Source organism: Condylostylus longicornis, unplaced genomic scaffold (assembly GCF_029603195.1).
Source record: "Condylostylus longicornis isolate FDR11 unplaced genomic scaffold, ASM2960319v2 ptg000038l, whole genome shotgun sequence".
NCBI lineage: Eukaryota > Metazoa > Arthropoda > Insecta > Diptera > Dolichopodidae > Condylostylus > Condylostylus longicornis.
In genome coordinates, this window is record NW_026578007.1 from 4,922,324 (window position 1) to 4,941,857 (window position 19,534).

The 19,534-nt window shown below is 27.1% G+C and overlaps 3 protein-coding genes across 4 annotated transcripts; 1 reads left to right on the plus strand and 2 right to left on the minus strand.

Moving 5' to 3' along the window:
* The first annotated feature begins 378 nt into the window (after positions 1 to 378).
* On the plus strand, positions 379 to 2,178 carry LOC129609063 (lariat debranching enzyme). Its single transcript, XM_055520921.1, has 2 exons — positions 379 to 671; positions 730 to 2,178. The coding sequence occupies exons 1-2, from the start codon at positions 475 to 477 to the stop codon at positions 2,153 to 2,155; spliced, it is 1,623 nt and encodes a 540-aa protein (XP_055376896.1). The 5' UTR covers positions 379 to 474; the 3' UTR covers positions 2,156 to 2,178.
* Positions 2,179 to 2,246: 68 nt separating this feature from the next.
* Positions 2,247 to 7,781, minus strand: LOC129609062 (E3 ubiquitin-protein ligase Bre1). Of its 2 annotated transcripts, none has more exons than XM_055520918.1 (6): positions 7,658 to 7,781; positions 4,609 to 5,681; positions 4,110 to 4,541; positions 3,897 to 4,050; positions 3,635 to 3,845; positions 2,247 to 3,582 (listed from the first exon to the last, which is right to left on the minus strand). In XM_055520918.1, exons 2-6 carry the CDS (start codon positions 5,665 to 5,667, stop codon positions 2,499 to 2,501), a joined length of 2,940 nt encoding a protein of 979 aa, XP_055376893.1. In that variant the 5' UTR covers positions 5,668 to 5,681; positions 7,658 to 7,781; the 3' UTR covers positions 2,247 to 2,498. The 2 variants fall into 2 exon arrangements, with proteins under 2 accessions (XP_055376893.1, XP_055376894.1); XM_055520919.1 differs by lacking the exon at positions 7,658 to 7,781 and adding an exon at positions 5,799 to 5,821.
* On the minus strand, positions 6,092 to 7,135 carry LOC129609253 (transmembrane protein 43 homolog). The gene is made up of 2 exons (XM_055521186.1): positions 6,269 to 7,135; positions 6,092 to 6,145 (listed from the first exon to the last, which is right to left on the minus strand). Exons 1-2 carry the CDS (start codon positions 7,133 to 7,135, stop codon positions 6,092 to 6,094), a joined length of 921 nt encoding a protein of 306 aa, XP_055377161.1.
* Positions 7,782 to 19,534: the final 11,753 nt, after the last annotated feature.

The window sequence follows — 19,534 nt, forward strand, 5'->3', positions numbered from 1 at the left end:
CGTAACAAAACAGTTAGCCGTCAAAATTTTAATCGCTTGTAGCGTCAAAAACAGAAAATTTTGATTGTCCGTCAGGTGATTACAACCACTAAGAAATGTTTATATGCAATCATTAATTTATTGATTATCTTTTTGTCTTGACTTGCAAAAATTTGTATTTCTGTCAACCGCCTTTTAACGTAACACAAACTTTATTACTGAAAAGCACGGCTGATTTTTGTTAGATCAAGATTGGAAATACGTAATACATAATACGTTTTCCAAGTTTATTGGGAGAAATTTAGTGGCGTCATATGAGAGGCGTCCATTGAATGACAAACAATCAAATAAAAAAAAAATAAAAAATCAAAAAAAAAAACATTTGACAACGTTGTCATTTTTTAGTAAACAATATAAAAATTTATGCACTTTAAATATTGAATTCCATAAAACCAAAAATTGTGTAATAAAATTTGAAAATTATATTTGGAAAAAATGAAGATTGCCATTGAAGGTTGTGCCCATGGCGAGTTAGAAAAAATTTATGACACTATTGCTAAAATTGAAGAGGAAGAAAATATTAAAGTGGATTTATTAATATGTTGTGGAGATTTTCAAGCAACAAGAAATCTTGATGATTTACAAACCATGGCAGTACCAAAAAAATTTCAAGATATGTGTTCGTTTTACAAGTATTACTTTCTAAACTTTAAAATTCTTAAATATTGACCATAACCTGATAATTTTCAGATATTATAGTGGAGAAAAATTGGCACCAATCTTGACAATTTTCATTGGAGGAAATCATGAAGCATCGAATTATTTGCAGGAACTTCCATATGGAGGTTGGGCAGCACCTAATATATATTACATGGGATTAGCTGGAGTTATAAACATAAATGGAATTCGTATTGCTGGTGTGTCTGGCATATACAAAGGACATGATTACCTAAAGGGCCATCACGAATTTTCACCGTATTCTGATGAAACTAAGCGATCAGTTTATCATGTAAGACAGCTTGAAATATTTAGATTAAAACAAATTTCTGGTAAAATTGATATATGCATATCGCATGATTGGCCAAAAGGAGTCCACAATTTTGGTAATCAAAATCAATTACTACGCTTTAAACCACATTTTAAAGATGACATTGAAAGTAACAGATTGGGAAGTCCACCTTGTGGCGATTTATTAAACAAATTACAACCAAAATATTGGTTTGCCGGTCATTTACATTGTAAATTTGCCGCTTTAATCCAACACGAAGAAACAGATAACATTACGAAATTTTTGGCTCTAGATAAATGTTTACCGAAAAGAAGATTTTTACAAATAATGGATATAGAAAGAAATACAGAAGACTTGAAAGAAAAAATCAGCATTTCATATGACTTAGAATGGCTAACAATATTACACTTAACAAATCATTTATTGTATGTTAAAAATTCAAAACACTATTTACCTGGCCCAACAAGTAATGAACGTTTTGATTTCAGTCCTACAGAAGAAGAAATGGAAATGATTCTCAAAAAATTTAATCATAATCTAGAGATTCCACAAAATTTTTGTAAAACTGTTGAACCATATGATCCAAATGATAATAATTATGGTTCTCAACAACCAAAAGCTCAAATTAATCCACAGACTACACAGTTTTGTGAATTACTGGGTATAGACGATCCATTAAGCTTGGCAATGTTGTTAAGTGGTCACGAATTGAGCCATTCAACTATCTTAGATGAAAGCATAACAAGTGATTTGAATAATTCCAGTTTTATTATGGATCAAAGTGATCACAGTGAACAAAATTTATCTTTAGAAAGTAGTCCGCTGAAGCGTAAGTCAATGTTTTTACCAAATCCAAAAGAGAGCGAAGAAATTGCAATAAGTGATAACGATGAAGAAGAAAGTTTTACTGAGGAAAGTTCTGAAATTTTAAATAGTTTCGATTCAAGTAAAAATGTAACAACTGAAACGTTTTTAGACAGCAGCGGTTTTTCAGACATCGATAATAAATTTGAGAAAACATCAAATTTAGAAGACTTGATTGAAGTTCAAAACTCACCAGAGCTAGATATAATCGTGAAAGAAAATGATACTTCAAAACCGCCTATTAAGAAATTCAAAAGAAGAAATCAAGATATTTACAATAAAAACAGCGACGAAGAAAGTTGAATGTAAATATGCTTTAAATGCAGAACTTTTTCGAAAAAATACGTGAATTTAAATTCAAACTTAAGGAGTATTGTAGTAATAAAAATCTAAATTAAAATAAGTGAAAAATAAGGGAATTTTATTTAGATATTACAAAAAAATTACAATATGTAATTAAAACTAAAAATGTTCTGTTGAAAATTGTTATTTAAGTATAAAAAAACTTTTATTGAAAGCATAATTTTTACTTGCTTAAAATTGTAAGTATAACTAAAGAATACTATTAAATAGATAACGTCAAGTAAATTAGAGACGAATTCCTTTTTATATACTAGTTTTGTATTTGTTTTTTGACTTGATTTTCTTAAGTTGAAAGATAGAGACGATGATAATCATTTGCTCCAAAGGCGCAATTACATTTGGGACATTTTCTTTGCCTGGTTTCGTAACGTGTTCGCAAGCAATCATAGCAAAATACATGGAAACATTTTGAAAGAACGGCATCTTTTCTTTTAACTTTACATGAAGGACAAGTGAGAGTTTCTTTATATTCTCGGATCTCTTCCATCATAACCTCATCGAATGTTGTTCCTGTCATTTCAATTTTCTTCATACGTTCAGCTTTACGTTTAAATTGAGCCAGTTCTTCTTGTAAACGTTTTGTTTTATATGCTTCAGCTTCTAACGCACTTGTTTTTTCGGCTACAACCTGCTGCGCCTCTTTCATTTGCGAATGATATTTTTCTAAATGAAGTTTTAAATCGGCTGCTGATTGAGCTGATTCAATCGCTTTTCTTTTATGCATTTCCATTGCCTGTTGACGTAAAACAAGTTCTTTTTCAATAGTCGATACTGCATTTTGTAAGCTTCTTTCTTTTTCTTCTAATTTTCGTAATACTATATGCATAGCTTCAATTTGAGTATCACGTGTTGTTACTTGGTCTTCAAGAATTTGCTTTTCCTCTCTTAATAATTTATGCATTTGATTTGCTTTTATTCTTTCTGACATTAATTTAAAATTTGCATCATCTTTTTCACGTAATTGTTGAATTAGACGAGAATTTTGTTCTTGCATATCCTCAAATGCTTGACCAGTTACTTCCATTTCATTTAATAATGCTTCTTCCTCATGGGAACCAACAAAAGGACGTACGTATCCACCAGGCCAAGGACCATCAGCGGGTTTTTGATTTGCTACTTGTTTTTGTAGTTCATACTTTTGTTCTTCCAGCTGTTTAATTTTTTTCATTGCTTCTTCATCAGCTAACTTTTTGCGATCTTCACGTTTACTCTCTTGGATTTTTTTCAATTGTAAACGCAAATCTTCAATTTCTGATCGTAATTTTTTTTCAGTAGCCATTAATTGAACTTTGTCACGTTGTTCTTTTGAAACCCCTTTGTACATATCCAAAAGTAATTTCATTTCTTTCTGATCATTCATGGCTTTTCTGAAATAATTTTTTAATTCATTTCAATTTTATATTTAATTTAGAAACTTACTTTAACTGAGCTTTTAAGTCTCGTACTATTTCAGTTTCGGCAGCTTTAATTTCTTTAGCCTTTGATGCATCCTTCGAGTCTTTTTCTCCTTTTACGGCACAATTAGCTTGTCCATCCTTTTTCTCTCCACTAGATGCATTTGCCGCATTAGCTGCTTTATCTTTGATTCCATCTTTTGAATCTCCGTCTTGATCTTGATCATCACATTCAACTATAATAAATTTAAATATTAACTTCGTTTAAAAAAAAAAAAACTTATAACTTTTTATTTTAGTTTCTTGATTTTCATCTTTAACACTGGATGAACCTTCTGAGCTAGTTTCTTCTTTAACAGAATTTTCAGATTTGATTTCTTCATTTGCTTGATTTTTGGACCCTTCTAATTTAGCCTGCATTTCTTCCAATTCTTTTCGAAGCTAAAAAATAAAATAATTGAAACGAGAATGACTAAAAAATATTTAGTAATTGTTAGTACTTTGGTGTTATCCACAGATGCTTCCTTATATTTCCTTTTGTACCGTTGTGCTTCCCCTTTTAGCTGCCCATTGTGATTTTGAAGTGAGGTTATTAAATGCCTCATTTCCCTGTTTATTGGAGCCGTTTGTTCATTGGCAGCCATATTTTGCTCAAATTCAATACGCAACATTTCATACTCTTTACGGATTTGAGCTAATACATCTTCCATTTGTATCATTTCACTTCGAACTTTCTTTTGTGCAATTAGTTCTTCACTTTCCATAAATTCAATTTGACGTAAATGCTGATTCTTTCCAGTTTGTAGTTGATTACGTGTCTCATCTAACATTGTCTTAATTTGCATTGATTCATTATACAGCACTGAAAACTGTGATTGAAGACATTTATATTCTGTAGTTTCTACAATTACAGATTCTGGAAGCTGCCTTAACTAAAAAAGAAAAAAAACGGATGAACTCTAATTATTTAGACTTTAAAATAATATTCAAAAATCTTACATCCATTTTTAGTTTCTCTACTTCTTTCAGAGTCTCTTTGTGTGTGGAATGCAGTTTATCTAATTCAGTTAGACGATTATTTGCAAGTTCTCTATATTCTTCTAATTCTTTTTGTAAATCTTCCAAATGCTGACTATTAACACTTGTTGTGCTCATAACTTTAGCTGAGGTACTTTTGTTTGGATCACCATGCATTTGATGATATGCTTTCAACTTTTCGATAGCTTCAGCTAAATGATTCTCCAATTTATCATTTCGACATCTTACTTTTTCTAAGTCATATTGTAATTCATCAATTTGATTCCGAAGTTCAGCGTTTTCTGTCTCTTTTGCTGTTAAAGCATCTTGATATTCTTTCATTTTTAAAGACATGGTATGAAATTTTTCATGTAATGATGTATTCAAATTCTGTAAATTTCTATTTTCAACCATTATCTCAGCTTGAGATTGCCTTAAAACTTCATCAATTTTCAAAATTGCTTCATCAACTTGATTGATTTCATTAACATCTTTAGTTTCATCTACCTCATTTTTAGAAATGCTTAATGCTATTTTTTCATTTCTTTGCATTATCCGGTCAATAACCTGGACGATTTTTGCAACAGCACGCTTTGATACTTGTACACGATTTGCAAGTTTGTCATCTAGTTCTTCTTTGTCCCATGTCGAGAGTTGTGTCAAAAATGATGTGGTAACTTCATTTTCATTTTTATTTTCGAACTCGTCCGCAGTTTCGGCATCGAACCTTTGTAATAAAACCCGTATATCTTCATTTAACTGATTCCAGTAACGGTTGACAACATTTAAAACGGCATCATCTTGAGTTTGACGTTTTTCTAATTGTTCTATACGATGTCTTAACTCAGCTTCTGTTCTCATACGTTGTTCTATACGTTGTGCCAATTTTTTATTTTGGAATTGAAGGACTTTTATGTCCATCTCTTCAAGGGTTGAGCATGGTCCAATTAAATGTGGTTCAAAATGAACTTTTTTAATTGGTGGTTGATTTGCTGAAGCAGAATTTCCACTAGACACCTCCTCAGCTCCCCTTTTGGACATGTTTGATTTGTATTCTGAAAGTACTTTATTTAAAGTCGGAATCATAATAACAATATTTATTTAAAATGCTTAATTTCTGGGCAATTTTATCAGTACAATTTACTTCTAAATCAAATAAAACAAATATTTACATAACATAGTTTAACAATAATTATATAAACTTAAACAATCGTATGCTCCGAAACATAGTAATAAATAGACAAACGGGATTCTGTTTTTTATAAAAATATTTTATGTATCTCTACTAATTTTGGTTCAATTTCGTAAAGTCAATTTAATCTTTGATAGCTTGTTATATGTCTGGCATACATTATGGGTGAAAAAGCAGCTAAAAGAAGACCACCGCCAAACCAAGATCGATGTATAATCCAAGCTATTGAAATAATTATCAATGAAAACGAGAGAGAGATTGTGAAAATATTCTTTATCGATAAATATGATTCGTTAGCATAACACGATAAAAACCGTATTCGTCGAACTAAAAAACAAAAATAGATTAATATTATATTGAAAAGATTGTAATTTTTAATTAATATTTTATTTTCTCACGGGCCATATGCAGCAATGGAGATGAGTATGCCGATGCAATAAACAATAAGACCCATCCAATAAATCTTGATATCCAACTTTCTAATCTGTATGTTTTGTGTTGCCTATCAAAAACTTCAGTCAATTTTAATTTTCCAGCAAAAAGAAAATTAATTTGCGTTTTATAACTTGTGTAGTAAGGTACAATCTTATTCCCTTCTTCAATACAACCCACAACAGTATAATATTCTCCTTCCATTCCAGCTGCTGAAAATAGTAATCTTAAATCACCAATTTCAGGATTAAAAACATCATTGCTATGAAAATAAAATCCTTGATGTAATTTGATTGTTGGATCATCTGGTCGTTGATCAGATGATATATGTTGAAAATCATCAAATTTAATTTTCAAATCTTTACTTAGTTCATATTTTCCGATATATACAGTTTCTGCTAATTGTACATGACTTTCAATAGGGAAGTTTTCAGGATTGCGATGAGTGAATGGGCTTGAAAATAATCTGGAATTTATTAAATGATCTTCCCAGGATTGTGTGTAGTAATATGTTCGTTCGTCACGATCCATGATGTCGATACTTTGACCATAATTATGCTCAATAGTTTCTTCTACCCATTGATACATTTGTACTTTTCGTTTCAGTTTTACTGCTTGGACTTGTATATTATATTCAGGTTCTGTTAATGGTTCACCAGTTACAATTTGACCATAAAAATGTACCAGACGTTTTGAAAAAGTTGGATCTATATCAGAATTTGGATCTATTGTTATTGCATCGTTTAAAGCTTCCATTAAAGAAAAATTTCGTTTGACTGATCTTCCTTCATTCCAAAATAATAGTCCACTACCTAATATCAATAAAACGGTACTAATGACGGTGGATGGCCAAACTGAACGTAACCAGCTTGTGGTATTCGGCATATTTCAAAAAATCTAAATCTATAGTATATATCTACATTAACTTACACTATATACAGGCATGTATATTATAAAGAAATTATGGAATATTAATACTCAAAAAATATTAATAGGTTAAATATTTCATATGCCGCGTCAAAATTCTTCTTGTATTGATTTTTAAGTAATGAGAAAACCCTATTGTTATATTTTTTCATTAAAGACTTTAACTACATAAATGTAGGTACATGCAACAGTTCATTTTTAGCTGTCTTAAATAAAAATCAATAGGGAAGCCATTATGGTTTTAAATAACTCTTTACATTCATAAAATCCTTCGAACGATACAAAAATAATTTCGGATAAAAATTAATAAAATATAACTATAAGAATTATGTGTATTCTTTTTGTAATGTGTTGAACAAATTTTTCTAATTTCCTATTTAAGAAATGTAAATACATTTTTATTGAAAAATGCCTCACATTTTAGAACAGAATTTTATAAATATATTCTTTATTCTTGCGTTAATTTTTAAATTTATTTACCTATTCCTTATAAAACCGCTAATATATCTTGATGTACCTTTTTATTAAATATAAATTTTGAGAATTTTTTACGTGCAGTTTGAGTACAATACTATGGTAGAAAAGAAAATCTTTAATATTTGATAAATGTCACAAATTGACGGATATTTTTGTATGTCAAATAAAGCGTTTAAAAATGGATAGAGTAAAATTTTTTTCGATTATTATGCTTTTCATGATTAATTATTTAACGTAATCGATATGTACTTAAACGCTGGGTGACGCTAAATAGTAACATTGAACGTGATCACTAGAACGCTGAGTGAATATTGCTAAACGAGCCGAATACCGATATTATGTCAGTGACGTATATTCTTTTATCTACTGTTGCTACAGATTTAAATAGTTGTTATTATGTGACGCCTACAACTAAAACTATTACATTTCTTTTTGATTCAACAGTAACTATATTTTTTCATTAAAAACTTTAACTACATAAATGTAGGTACATGTAGCACTTCATTTTTAGCTGTGTCTTAAATAAAAATCAATAGGGATGCCATATATACAACACATTCAAGAGTAACTCGAAGTAATGAACATTAATAGTGTTAATTGGCGAACACGTTGGTTTTTAATTAAAATTTCTTTTTTTTTCATTCATTTTCATTTTCTTTTTACAAATGCATCTGTTAAACCAGGTAATTATTCCGATTTTCAGATCGCCATATTATGATATATGCAAATTTGTACTTCACTAGAAAAGCGTAAATGACATTTTTGTATGTTGAAGGTGTTTTTTTACAATTTTGAAGCGCATATTTTCAAAGACGCGTTACGTGATAGAAAATTACTTAACGATACTGTGATTTATTTTTTATTTAATAAAAATTATTTAATAATTAAACTTCAAGATTATAATTTTAACATCGCTTTTATTTTAAAAATTGCAATTTGTTTCAACAATGTAATATAATTTGAGACGTCTGAGAAAATATGAGTCTAAATTTTTATATATTCTGTTTTTGATAATGAAACTTTTTTAGTCCGATATGTAAAACTATCATCAGATTTTGTCGTAGATTTAATATTTGATTGTCTTGTAAAGATACAGTCTGTCTGTAATTTGTAAAGGAAAAGTAACTTACTTAGTTTTTAAGGCAAAATTTAATAATTTTGTTACGAAAATAACATCCAAAACAAAAATCAGTTGGCAGTTATTCCAAACTCTGACAAAAAATTAATTGTCGCGGTTTTTTTTTAAATAATCTGAAAGTAAATCAGATGAGAACAGCACGGCTCAAAATTTTTATTATACAAAAGGACCGATATTGTTATTTGTCGTCAGAAAAAATGTGATTTGAAACAGTGTCATATGACTTTCAGCAAATTAGATTAAATTTTGGATTAAATTTCTACTTCCTATTATGCTTTGTATTTGTAAATACCTACATTTCGTTGAATTTTTTAAAATAAAACAGTTTTATACTTTTTTTTTTGAGAATCGAAAATTTTGTGTTATAGTTTATTTGGGTCGGTAATTTAAGACATACTACTAAACAGGCAATTTTTGGTTGAAAAAACTGCAACAGATATTTCGCCCCCTTTTTCAATTAAATACCGTTTCCTTCTGCACTGACAAACTTCCTGGAAAAATTAAAAAATTGGAATGAAAATGAAAAAAATACGGCAGGCAAGTTACCATATTGTGTAAACACAAGAAACTGAATGTTGTTAATGATAGTGAAATTTTGTTCAAACTGACAATACTATAAATTGTGTTGTAGTTGATGTTAACGTACAATATGACGTTTCATTAAAAAATGTATGACTCTAATGTCATACTTATGTTAGAATTAAGAACATTGGATAGATGTCATGCAAATTGAAAAACTGGTAGCGAAGCGACCCCTAACTTCAGAAGTCTCAAATGTAATATTACAACATTTGATTGAAAATTTGTTGACTTTTTATTTTGTTTCTGAAGTTCACCGTTTGACAGTTCTTAATAATAATGGATAAAAATAAGAAAACACAAAAACAACAGAAGTGTTTTTTGACAACCATTTAGAGATAATAATAAAAAAATAAAAATAAAAATAAAATAAACGTCTGTGACAATTTTTTTACTTTTATCATAAAATATGCAAAGTGATTTAAGAATTTCATTAAAAAATTATTTATTTAATAAGAAAATTTAATAATTAAAATGAAATTACATAAATTGAAATAAATTTAATTTTTAAAATAAAGAGGATAAATTTTTTTTTTTGATTAAAAGTGGTAAGGTGAGTTTTGTATGTGCGAGAGAAAAAAAAAACTTCCGAATCTTATTGCGATGCTTTATTTTTTTTATTATTATTATATAGTTGTATCTAGTTATAAAATATAAAAAAAAAGTGAAATAAAATGAGACACCACCCCACCCACTTAAAAAATATGAAAAAAGAAATAAATTTATATTTAAAATAAATCTAGATCATTTAATTAAAAAAAAAAAAATAAGAAAAAAATAAAAAAAATTTTATACTAAAATCTTACCTGTAGAAAAAAAAGAAACCCAAGTGTCAGTGAAATATTAATAAAATATTTGGTAAGTATTGAATCATTTTTTAAATTTCTTTATAATTTAACTACATGTTTTATAATTCTATAGCAATAATATATTATAAATAAAATAACAGTCGCATTTTAAGTAGGATAATGCACATTACAACTTTGCCGATTAGCGTTAATATTAATAAGAATTAGAATAAAATATGCATTTGTTTAGGTATAGGCAGGCAGTAGGGCCGGGCCGTATTGGATAAGTACATCAATACGCTCCACCATATTATATTTTGACGGATTTCTTTTCAATTTTTTTCCATTTCGAAATTTCTAATTAGATTTCTAAAGGTAATACTTAATAAAATAATTCAATTTATTCAAGATTGAAAGTTAATATAGCCTTCAAAGTTTGTATTGAAACAAGAAAAAAAAAGAAAACACAAAAAGTAGAAAAATTCTAAAAATAAACACTAGCAACATAACCTCAAAATATTTTACTTGAGAAAAATGATCTAAAAAAAATTTTTTTTTTTGATCTAATTTCATTTTCAGGTATTATAAAAATATTTTGTAATAATATTAAAATAGGATTATGAGTTTTACTTAACAATTATAAAATTTCTTAAAAATGAAAATTAATTTAGGCTGTCAAATAATTTTTTGTATAGATTTTTGTTTTTATTTTTTTTTTGTTGTACAATTTGTATTTAATTAGATTTTTTGCCTACTATGAATTGATTTTTGTGCTGTTAATTTGTGAAACTTGAATTTTTGCTATCAACTCCATTATGTTTACATTATTTTTTTTTTGAAAGACATTTGAAAATTTTAGCATTTTATTCAAAATCATACAAAATTTTGGTTTCTTAATAATGAATAAATTCTGTATGTAACAATGAACACGCTACATATAAGCATATTCCATAAATCTTTACTACAAGAGAAGCATGTTCAGAAATTGTAACATTTCGCAAGTTCTAAAGTAATTTGGCAAATGTTAGAAAAATATTTCAAGCAGGTATGAAAAAAAAAATCATATAGGAATGTGTAAGATGCTAAAAATCTAAAATGTTCCTATAGATTTGTAACGATGCAAACAAAATTTTGAGATTAAGATTTTTAAGATTAAAATTAAGAAATTTAAAGGCATCAAAAATTTTCTGTTAGTAGTAAGTACCTACTTAGCTATAATGAATTTGTGGTATGAGTAGACGTAGGCATTTTGGTAACTACTTACCTACCAGGCACCTAAATATTTATTGTTTTTGTACTTCTACATTGTGTTGTAACCAATTTTGTCTTAATTTATTCATTTCAATTAATTACTTTAATTAATTTTAAAGAATGCATTATAAAGTCCTGTAAAGAATTTAGTAAAAAATTTAATTTTTCATTACCTAAATTTTTGCATATACTTACATATGTAGATGTCTTTTGAATGCTTGAAATACACATTCTGTTTAGATAACAAGCTAATTTCAAATATTGAATTTAGCTATTAATAATCTTTGCATTTTAATATTGAAAAGAAAATTAGGTCCCTCTTAATTTTGGAAAAAATTATGCACCTAATTTTATCTCTTATTTCTTAGTTTTATTTCAGAAAATTCGACATATTTGTACTTATTGTAATGAGAACTGATAGTGTAAACAGAGAAATCTCCATCGACATTCAATTATTCATATTACTGCTGTGCTTTAATAATTATTTGGAAAGAGTCAATTTCGTTTTAATTTCATAAAAGTTTGAAATTAAGTTTTACTTATAGTTGTGCCTATTATTATTAAGAATGTATGAATCAAACGTTCTATGTATCTTTTACACTTTTAAGTGTACATGAAAATATTTTTATACTTAATTTAATATTTAATTTTTCAGCTGTCTAAGAACAAGTTTTTATATATTTTTTTTAATTTTATTGCTTTCATTAAGTAATTCTCTAAATTTACCTTTAACTAACGTTTCTAGTGATTTGTTTTTCACAGTAACATTTATTTATTTGTAAAACCCACGCAAAAACCTTTATGGTCATTAGTTTATTTTTAGATATTTTTAAAATATGAAAATCTTAATTAATTGAACTTAAAAAAAAATCTCAAAATACACGTAATGTTTTTTAAGTATAGTTATTTAATTCGTGTTTTATTACAAATTTTTTATTTTTTTACAAAATATTTGGTTTGTATTGATTTTTGTAGTGATTTTTTATGGTTGGGCATGTACATACGTATACGAGTATTGCTGTATTTATTAGAAATTGGTTTTAATAAATGTAATCGTAATGCAAGATCATTGGATTTATAATGAATTGTAATGTCATTAATATTTTATTTAAACGTTTTTGTTTAAAAATTAATTCTTAGTGCAAACACCTATAATAATAAGAAGTTTTCTGGGTTTTATCAAGTTGCATACTTAAAAGAACATTTAATTTTTATACTTAATTTATTTAATTTTTAGACCCATAGTACTTTTGATAACACCATTTTCTTATTACGTTTTTTTAAAATTCAATTATAGTGATTTCTTTGGACCGTGCTAGCTTCAATAACTTACAACTATTTCCTTTTTCTATCTATGCTTATGGAAACAATTAATATTTTATCGTGCAACTTCTATTGTAATAGTTTAATTCTAAGTGTCATCTATCCCATTATTTTTCTTAAAATATTTTCACTTGCTATATTTAACAAGGTCTCTTGTAGCGTTCTTTTTGTGTTCAGTATTCTTAAGATCTGGTTTATTTTTCATATGCTTATTAGTTTCACTCTGTCCGTCCGTCCGTCCGCCCGTCCGTGGACACTTTTTTTGTTTACAAAACTTCTACACCCTGGCCTATTTTAATTATTTGTTCCAATGAAACCATAAGCATTTTTGAAATTTTTCAAACGCAGAAAGACAGTGGCTTGCTTCCCCTAGCGCGGTATAGTATAGTTAAACTTTAGAAAAACAAAATGGCCATTCAAATTTACCGTTATCTAAAGTTATTTTTTTCCAAATTTTTGATGTCGTTTTTCTTCTAGGCCTCAGTCTGCAGAAGCTTGAAATTTTAGGGGCTTTTAGACATTAACAAATAGTTCATTTCGTTAGAAGAAAATTTTTTTCCATCTCCACCCCCTCTCAAGTTATCGCCTCTTGAAATTCGTAAAATTTGAATTTTTGACACCTCATATTTCCGAAACCGCAAGTTTTTTCAAATTTTTATAAACGCAAAAAGCTAACGGTAAATTCCATGAAATTAAGAAATATAATTATTTTTCTTAACTCACACAATTAACCCTTAAAATCGAACATTATGTTAACCCCTTTTTATATTAATTTTTGCTTTATTTCAAAGACTGCATATATGCGTCATCCTAAATATAGGCAATCCTAGAAATAGTTAAATATGAATGAAAATAATTTTAATAGTGTGGTAGGTACACATAGACTGTATTTAAAAGCAGAATTTTCACTTGTTGAAGGGAAAAGTGCTACAATACAAACCATTGGTTTGACCCAACTTTATTAATTTTATGGTTTGAGTTCGGAAGCCTTTTGTCGTCTTAATAGAATTTTTCTTTGCTTTTCAGTTTTATGTAAGTGCGTAGATATTTTATTTGTTAGAGTCTATATACGCTATTGGAAATTAATTTGCGTGGACAATAGAGAAAGTTAATGGTTGTCTTTTAATTTGTGGCAGTTTTTAACATTTCAAAAATTTGTTCCAGAAACATTAAATTTAAGTGAACCATGAATCTTTTATTTAGTATACTTGAAGCAATAACATTCTATTATTATCGAATCATTAGAGATGTAACTTAAAGGGTAGATATGATTTTACAGCTTATTTAAGAAAATTGCAAGTAACTTTGTATGTATATAAATATGTATATTAGCAGTTAAATAGCCAAAACATTAATTTTGTAACCTGTATTGAAAACATGAATGTGCATAATATGTGCCCTTATGTATACATGTAATTGAATAATTAAAGTGAAGATGTAAGTATAAATAAAGAGTCCCTTCCGGTACTTTTTTTGCGAATTTTATAATAAGACCCTGAGCTCAGGAATTGCGTAATCGTTCTATAAATTTTATGAAAATTTCAAAGAAAGGAGAACATAAAGAAGCTTTTTAGAAGAATTAGTGAAAAAGAATGAGTTCAATGCATTTATAGTTTTTTCGAACGCTTTTTAAAATAAGAATCTTAGCTTTGATAACAAAATTTGAATATAATCCTTTCAAAAATTATATTTATCTTTCATTTAATTAGAAGATTGCTGCTAAGTAACATAATGTTAAATCTATCTGCTATCTTGCCAAAAATCATTTATAGGATTTTCATTATTAATTAAGTTCTTTAAAATGTAATTCGGGCAGTAGAGAATTATAATGCTGAAAACAGAACAAGTGCAAAAGAATATATGAAAATTTTTTTCGTATTTAGTAGAATTTTAGAATAAATGTGACCTGTGTACATGGTATCTCCCCTTAAAAATGTCATATAAATTCAAAATTTTAATTTAAAATATCTTTTTCTCATGTTTTGTTTTTTTACTCAATAGCTCCCACTTGCTTCTGTCAAATTTATGTTTAACATTAAAACAGATAGCACTCAAATATTGCAAAGATTTCGAAATTACAACTTATTGAAAAAAATAGGCTAAAGAGTTAAGAAAAGTGTAAAGAAAAAATTACTTCATCCTTCTCTTCAAAAAATTATTCTTTGTGGAACTATTCCTCAGTGCTTCTTTCATGGAAAACATTATCAAGTATAAAATTCTAAATGATTTAGAAAGAAAACAAAGTGAAAAAAATGAAAACAAAGTTTTTGACCTTGATAAGAAACTAAAAATCGCTTTGATCATTTCTTGTTTTGTCTGTAATTTTAATATAAACTCAGGTTACAAAATTTTTTTCTTGGTATTCAATAAAACAAGTTTAATTTATGATAAATATTTTCATTAAGTTCAATATGGACAACATAAGTTTAATAAAATTTCTGTTTTGTAGATTTAAAATTTGATTTCCTCTATACTTAAACTATTTTTCAAGAAGTTTATTTTGTATTCGATTGTGGGGCTATAATAAATTTAATAAATTTTTTATAGGTTAACAATTTTGTTGTAGTTTTCAATGACTCCAGATCTTTCAACCTATTTTTTAGAGTCCTGTTTATTCTTCTATCAGTGTAGCAGCATTGTTTTCTTTCTTCATAACTTCAATAATTACAAATAATTACAACATTAAACTATCAGATATGCATTCTCATAAAATGTCTTGATCATGCTTAATATTTTAAGAGGAATTTTTATATTTCTTAAGAACTGCCATAGTTCATCTCGGTAGATTATGTCGAAAGCCCTCTCAGAATCAAAGAAGGTGATATACAGCAGCAAATTCCACTCAACTTATTTTTCTAATTTTTTTTTTTGATAATTGAAAAATTTAAAAGTTTTCAAATTTTAAATTTAAAATAGTTATTTGATTATATTTAAAACTAAAGTTGTCAGAAACTTAATTTAGAAATTTAATTGAAAATACTTGAAACTCAAAATGATGGCTCACGTTAATCTAATTAATCTGAAAAAAGGTAAAATGAAAATTGTGGCTTCAATATACTTAGGCTCTGTGATAAGATTTTTAAATCTCTATATTTACACAAAAATTGCAATTTAGGGGGTTAAGTCGGGTTTTGTCAAATTGGAAACTCAAATAAGTAACAATTAATTTTATTTATTTACAACTTTGATTTACAGTCATTGGGTGAAATCAAAAAGTAAGTATAAAATTTAACACTGCGGAAGTGTTATTGTATAAGACTGCCATTTGATGCCGGAATGCTAAACATTTTCGCTATATTAAGTTGATAATGTTGAGAAATTGATTCTTTTATTTGCACCAGTTGATTTTGTATTAACTTTTTGTTTATGTTGTTAGTCACACTGCTGCAACATCTTTGCAGTGTTTAGTTTTTGATTTCACCCATTGTTACCAAAATGTATAAATAACATTTTCCATTCTTTAATTAAAAATAATTTTTCGTAAAGAATTCTTAGAGTTGTCATCTTCAAATTTTTGCTTGTCTTGTGTTGTTTTTTTTTTTTTGTATTTAAATTACTTTTTATGTTAATTTACAGGGTGATAATTTAAAATGTGTAAAATTTTTATTCTTTTTGCGGGTACCAAATCTCAGCGGTTTCCAATGAGTTTTTAGGAAAATTGCTGAACATTTAAACATACCAAGGTTTTGTTGCTTAGTCTTGATCCATTTTTGATCCTCTAACCAACGGTATATATATTGTTGCATGTATACCTTGCTGAATCACCCTATATTTATTGCTTGTCAATTTGTCCCTAAAAAAAATTGAATTTTATTTTGGTTTTACACATTTTGAATTCAATAATAAAAAAACAAAACAAGCGAAAAAACAAAAACAAAATCTGACAATAGAATTATAAAAGCAAACATAACCTAAGTTTTTTTTAATTTTTTATTTTATTCTTTTTTTTTCTGCTTTTTTATAGTTTTTAGACAGAAGGTGGTTTGTTTTTGTTTTTATTTTGAGATTTTTATGATTTCAATTTTTTTTTTCCATGTTTTTTTTTTATTCTGATTTTGTTTTCTTCTATTGTAGTTTCTTTTCACTCGTGACTCGTGTTTATTTTCATAAATCATCTGGTATATTTCTAAGGTAAATAAAATGTCATTATAGGTGGTACTTTTGCTACTCAAGTATGTTTATAATGTGACGCATCTGAATATATTATGTAAATGTAAATGTAATAGTGTTAGATATGAGAACAATTTCAATAAAAAATGTAAGTGAAAATAACAGAAATAAAAAAATATAAGCACACACTTATCTTATTATTTTTTGTTTTCCTAATAATTGGGGATTCCTTAGAAGAATAATGTATTTAAGCCATTTATTTTAATATTGTTAAGATATTAGCAATATTCTGGATTCAAATAAAATAATTAATTACTTTATTAATATTTAACAAATGATTTTGGCAAAACGCTTGCCACCTATATAATTTTTGGCATGCTAAGTGAACTTTAACTCGAGTACTTTATGCTTATAAAGACTTGAGAAAATAAATCGTAATTTTTGGAAGTGAAATATTTACTTAGTTAATTTTTTCAATTTTGTTTATATTAAGTGATTTGTGCAGATACAGTCAGTCCCCTGTTTAACGCGAATTGATTTGTTAAATTTTGCATTATAAAATTTTTTAATCAAACCCCATATAATAATGATTTTTCTTTAACTCCAATAAATTTTGTTGCAAAACGGTGATTCGTGTTATGGAGGTCCAACTGTAATAATGTACCAATCGAAATTAGCAAATTTTGAGTTGGTATCACAGTTATTGGAATGTTTAAAATCATTCATGATCCTTTTGTTTTCAGCTTTGTTCTTCAAGAAGTATCAGCAGAATTAAAATGCAAAAATATGTAAAACAGATAATATTTATAGATATGTTTCAAAAATTAGCAAATTATGAGGTTTCTCTAATTAAAATTTCTTAAAATTTTTGATTATTAACAAACAAACTTAATCAGAAATGAGTTTCAGGTCGCAATTTATGAGCTTTGCTCTAATGTAACTATATATACTTATTTATTTTGAAATATTTAATGAAGTAAACTGAACAGAAGTAACATGGGATTGTTAAATTTTATAGTAAATCTTAAAGAAAAGAGGCCTATCATTTATTTTGTAATGATCATATGAAGCGTTCAAACAAACATTAATTCCATATAACGTTTTAAACGTTAAATTTATTTCGTGTAGTACATGTTAAATACATATATAAGTAAACCGGTATATTTTATATTATGTATTCATTTTATAGCTCATTAAATTATTTTTGATTATTGCTCTCTATATGTATGTGTATATTTATCTGTATATACGTGCATACATATATCTATGTTGTTAATTATTTCATATGAGATTAAAGAATCATAGTAAATATAAAATATGAGTAAAAAAGTACGTCATACAATTTTCGTCTGTGTGTGTATGTGTGTTTTATTTTCATATTAATGAGAAGATTATAATTTAATGTTTTCAGAATTATTAGTAAGCAGATCAAAAAAGCAGCTTGTTAAGATAATAATTATTGAAAAAATGAAATATTTAATTAGATATTAAACACATTTAAGATAATAAAATAATAAAATTTGGAAATTATTGCGAAGAAACAAGCATATACACGTATATATTTATACAAGCATTAATAATATTTAAAAAAAAATTTAGTGTATATTAAATTAAAGTAATTATTGTGTTATATTCTGAAAATGCAGCCATTATTAAAAGATTATAGGTATTATGATTTTAATATTTAAATTTATAAATCTTATTTTTACGGCTTCTTATTTATAATTTTAAAACAATTAAATATGGTTCTGTTTATTAGACTGTTCAGATCTAAAATAAAATTAGAGTTCAGTCAAACACTATATAAATCCACCGCACTATTGATGCCTGTTTTCAAAACTTCTACACCCTTTAAAAAAATGAAATTTTAAGTATATATAAATAGATTTTTATTAGAAACTTATTTCCATGGGAAATATTTTTCTCTACTTTCCTCCTTTAAAAGTTATAGTCCCCAAAATTCGAAGAATATCATAATATCGTACATAGATCTTTACTAGAAACTTACTTCCGTAGAACAAAATTTTTACCTATCTCCTCCCTCTATTTTTGAAATTTTGCAAACGCAGAAAGGCAGCGGCTTGCTTTCCCTAGCGCGGTATACTATAGTTAAACTTTAGAAAAACAAAATGGTCGTTCAAATTTATCGTTATCTAAAGTCCTTTTTTTTCCAAATTTTTCATGTCGTTTTTTTTCTAGACCCCAGCCTGTAGAAGCTTGAAATTATATAGGAGAAATTATTTAGGGGCTTTTAGACATTAACAAATAGTTCATTTCGTTAGAAGAAAATTTTTTTCCATCTCCACCCCCTCTCAAGTTATCGCCCCTTGAAATTTGTAAAATTTGAATTTTGACCCTATATTTCCGAAACCGCAAGCTTTTTCAAATTTCTATAAACGCAAGAAGTTAACGGTAAATTCCATGACATTAAAAAATATAATTATTTTTCTTAACTCACACAATTAACCCTTAAAATCGAGCATTATATTAAACCCTCTTTATATTAATTTTGCTTTATTTCAAAGACTGCATGTATGCATCATCCTAAATATATGCAATCCTAGTTTTGTATATGAATGAAAATAATTTTAATAGTGTGGTAGGTATACATAGACTGTATTTAAAAGCAGAATTTTCACTTGTTAAAGGGAAAAGTGCTACAATACAAACCATTGGTTTGACCCAACTTTA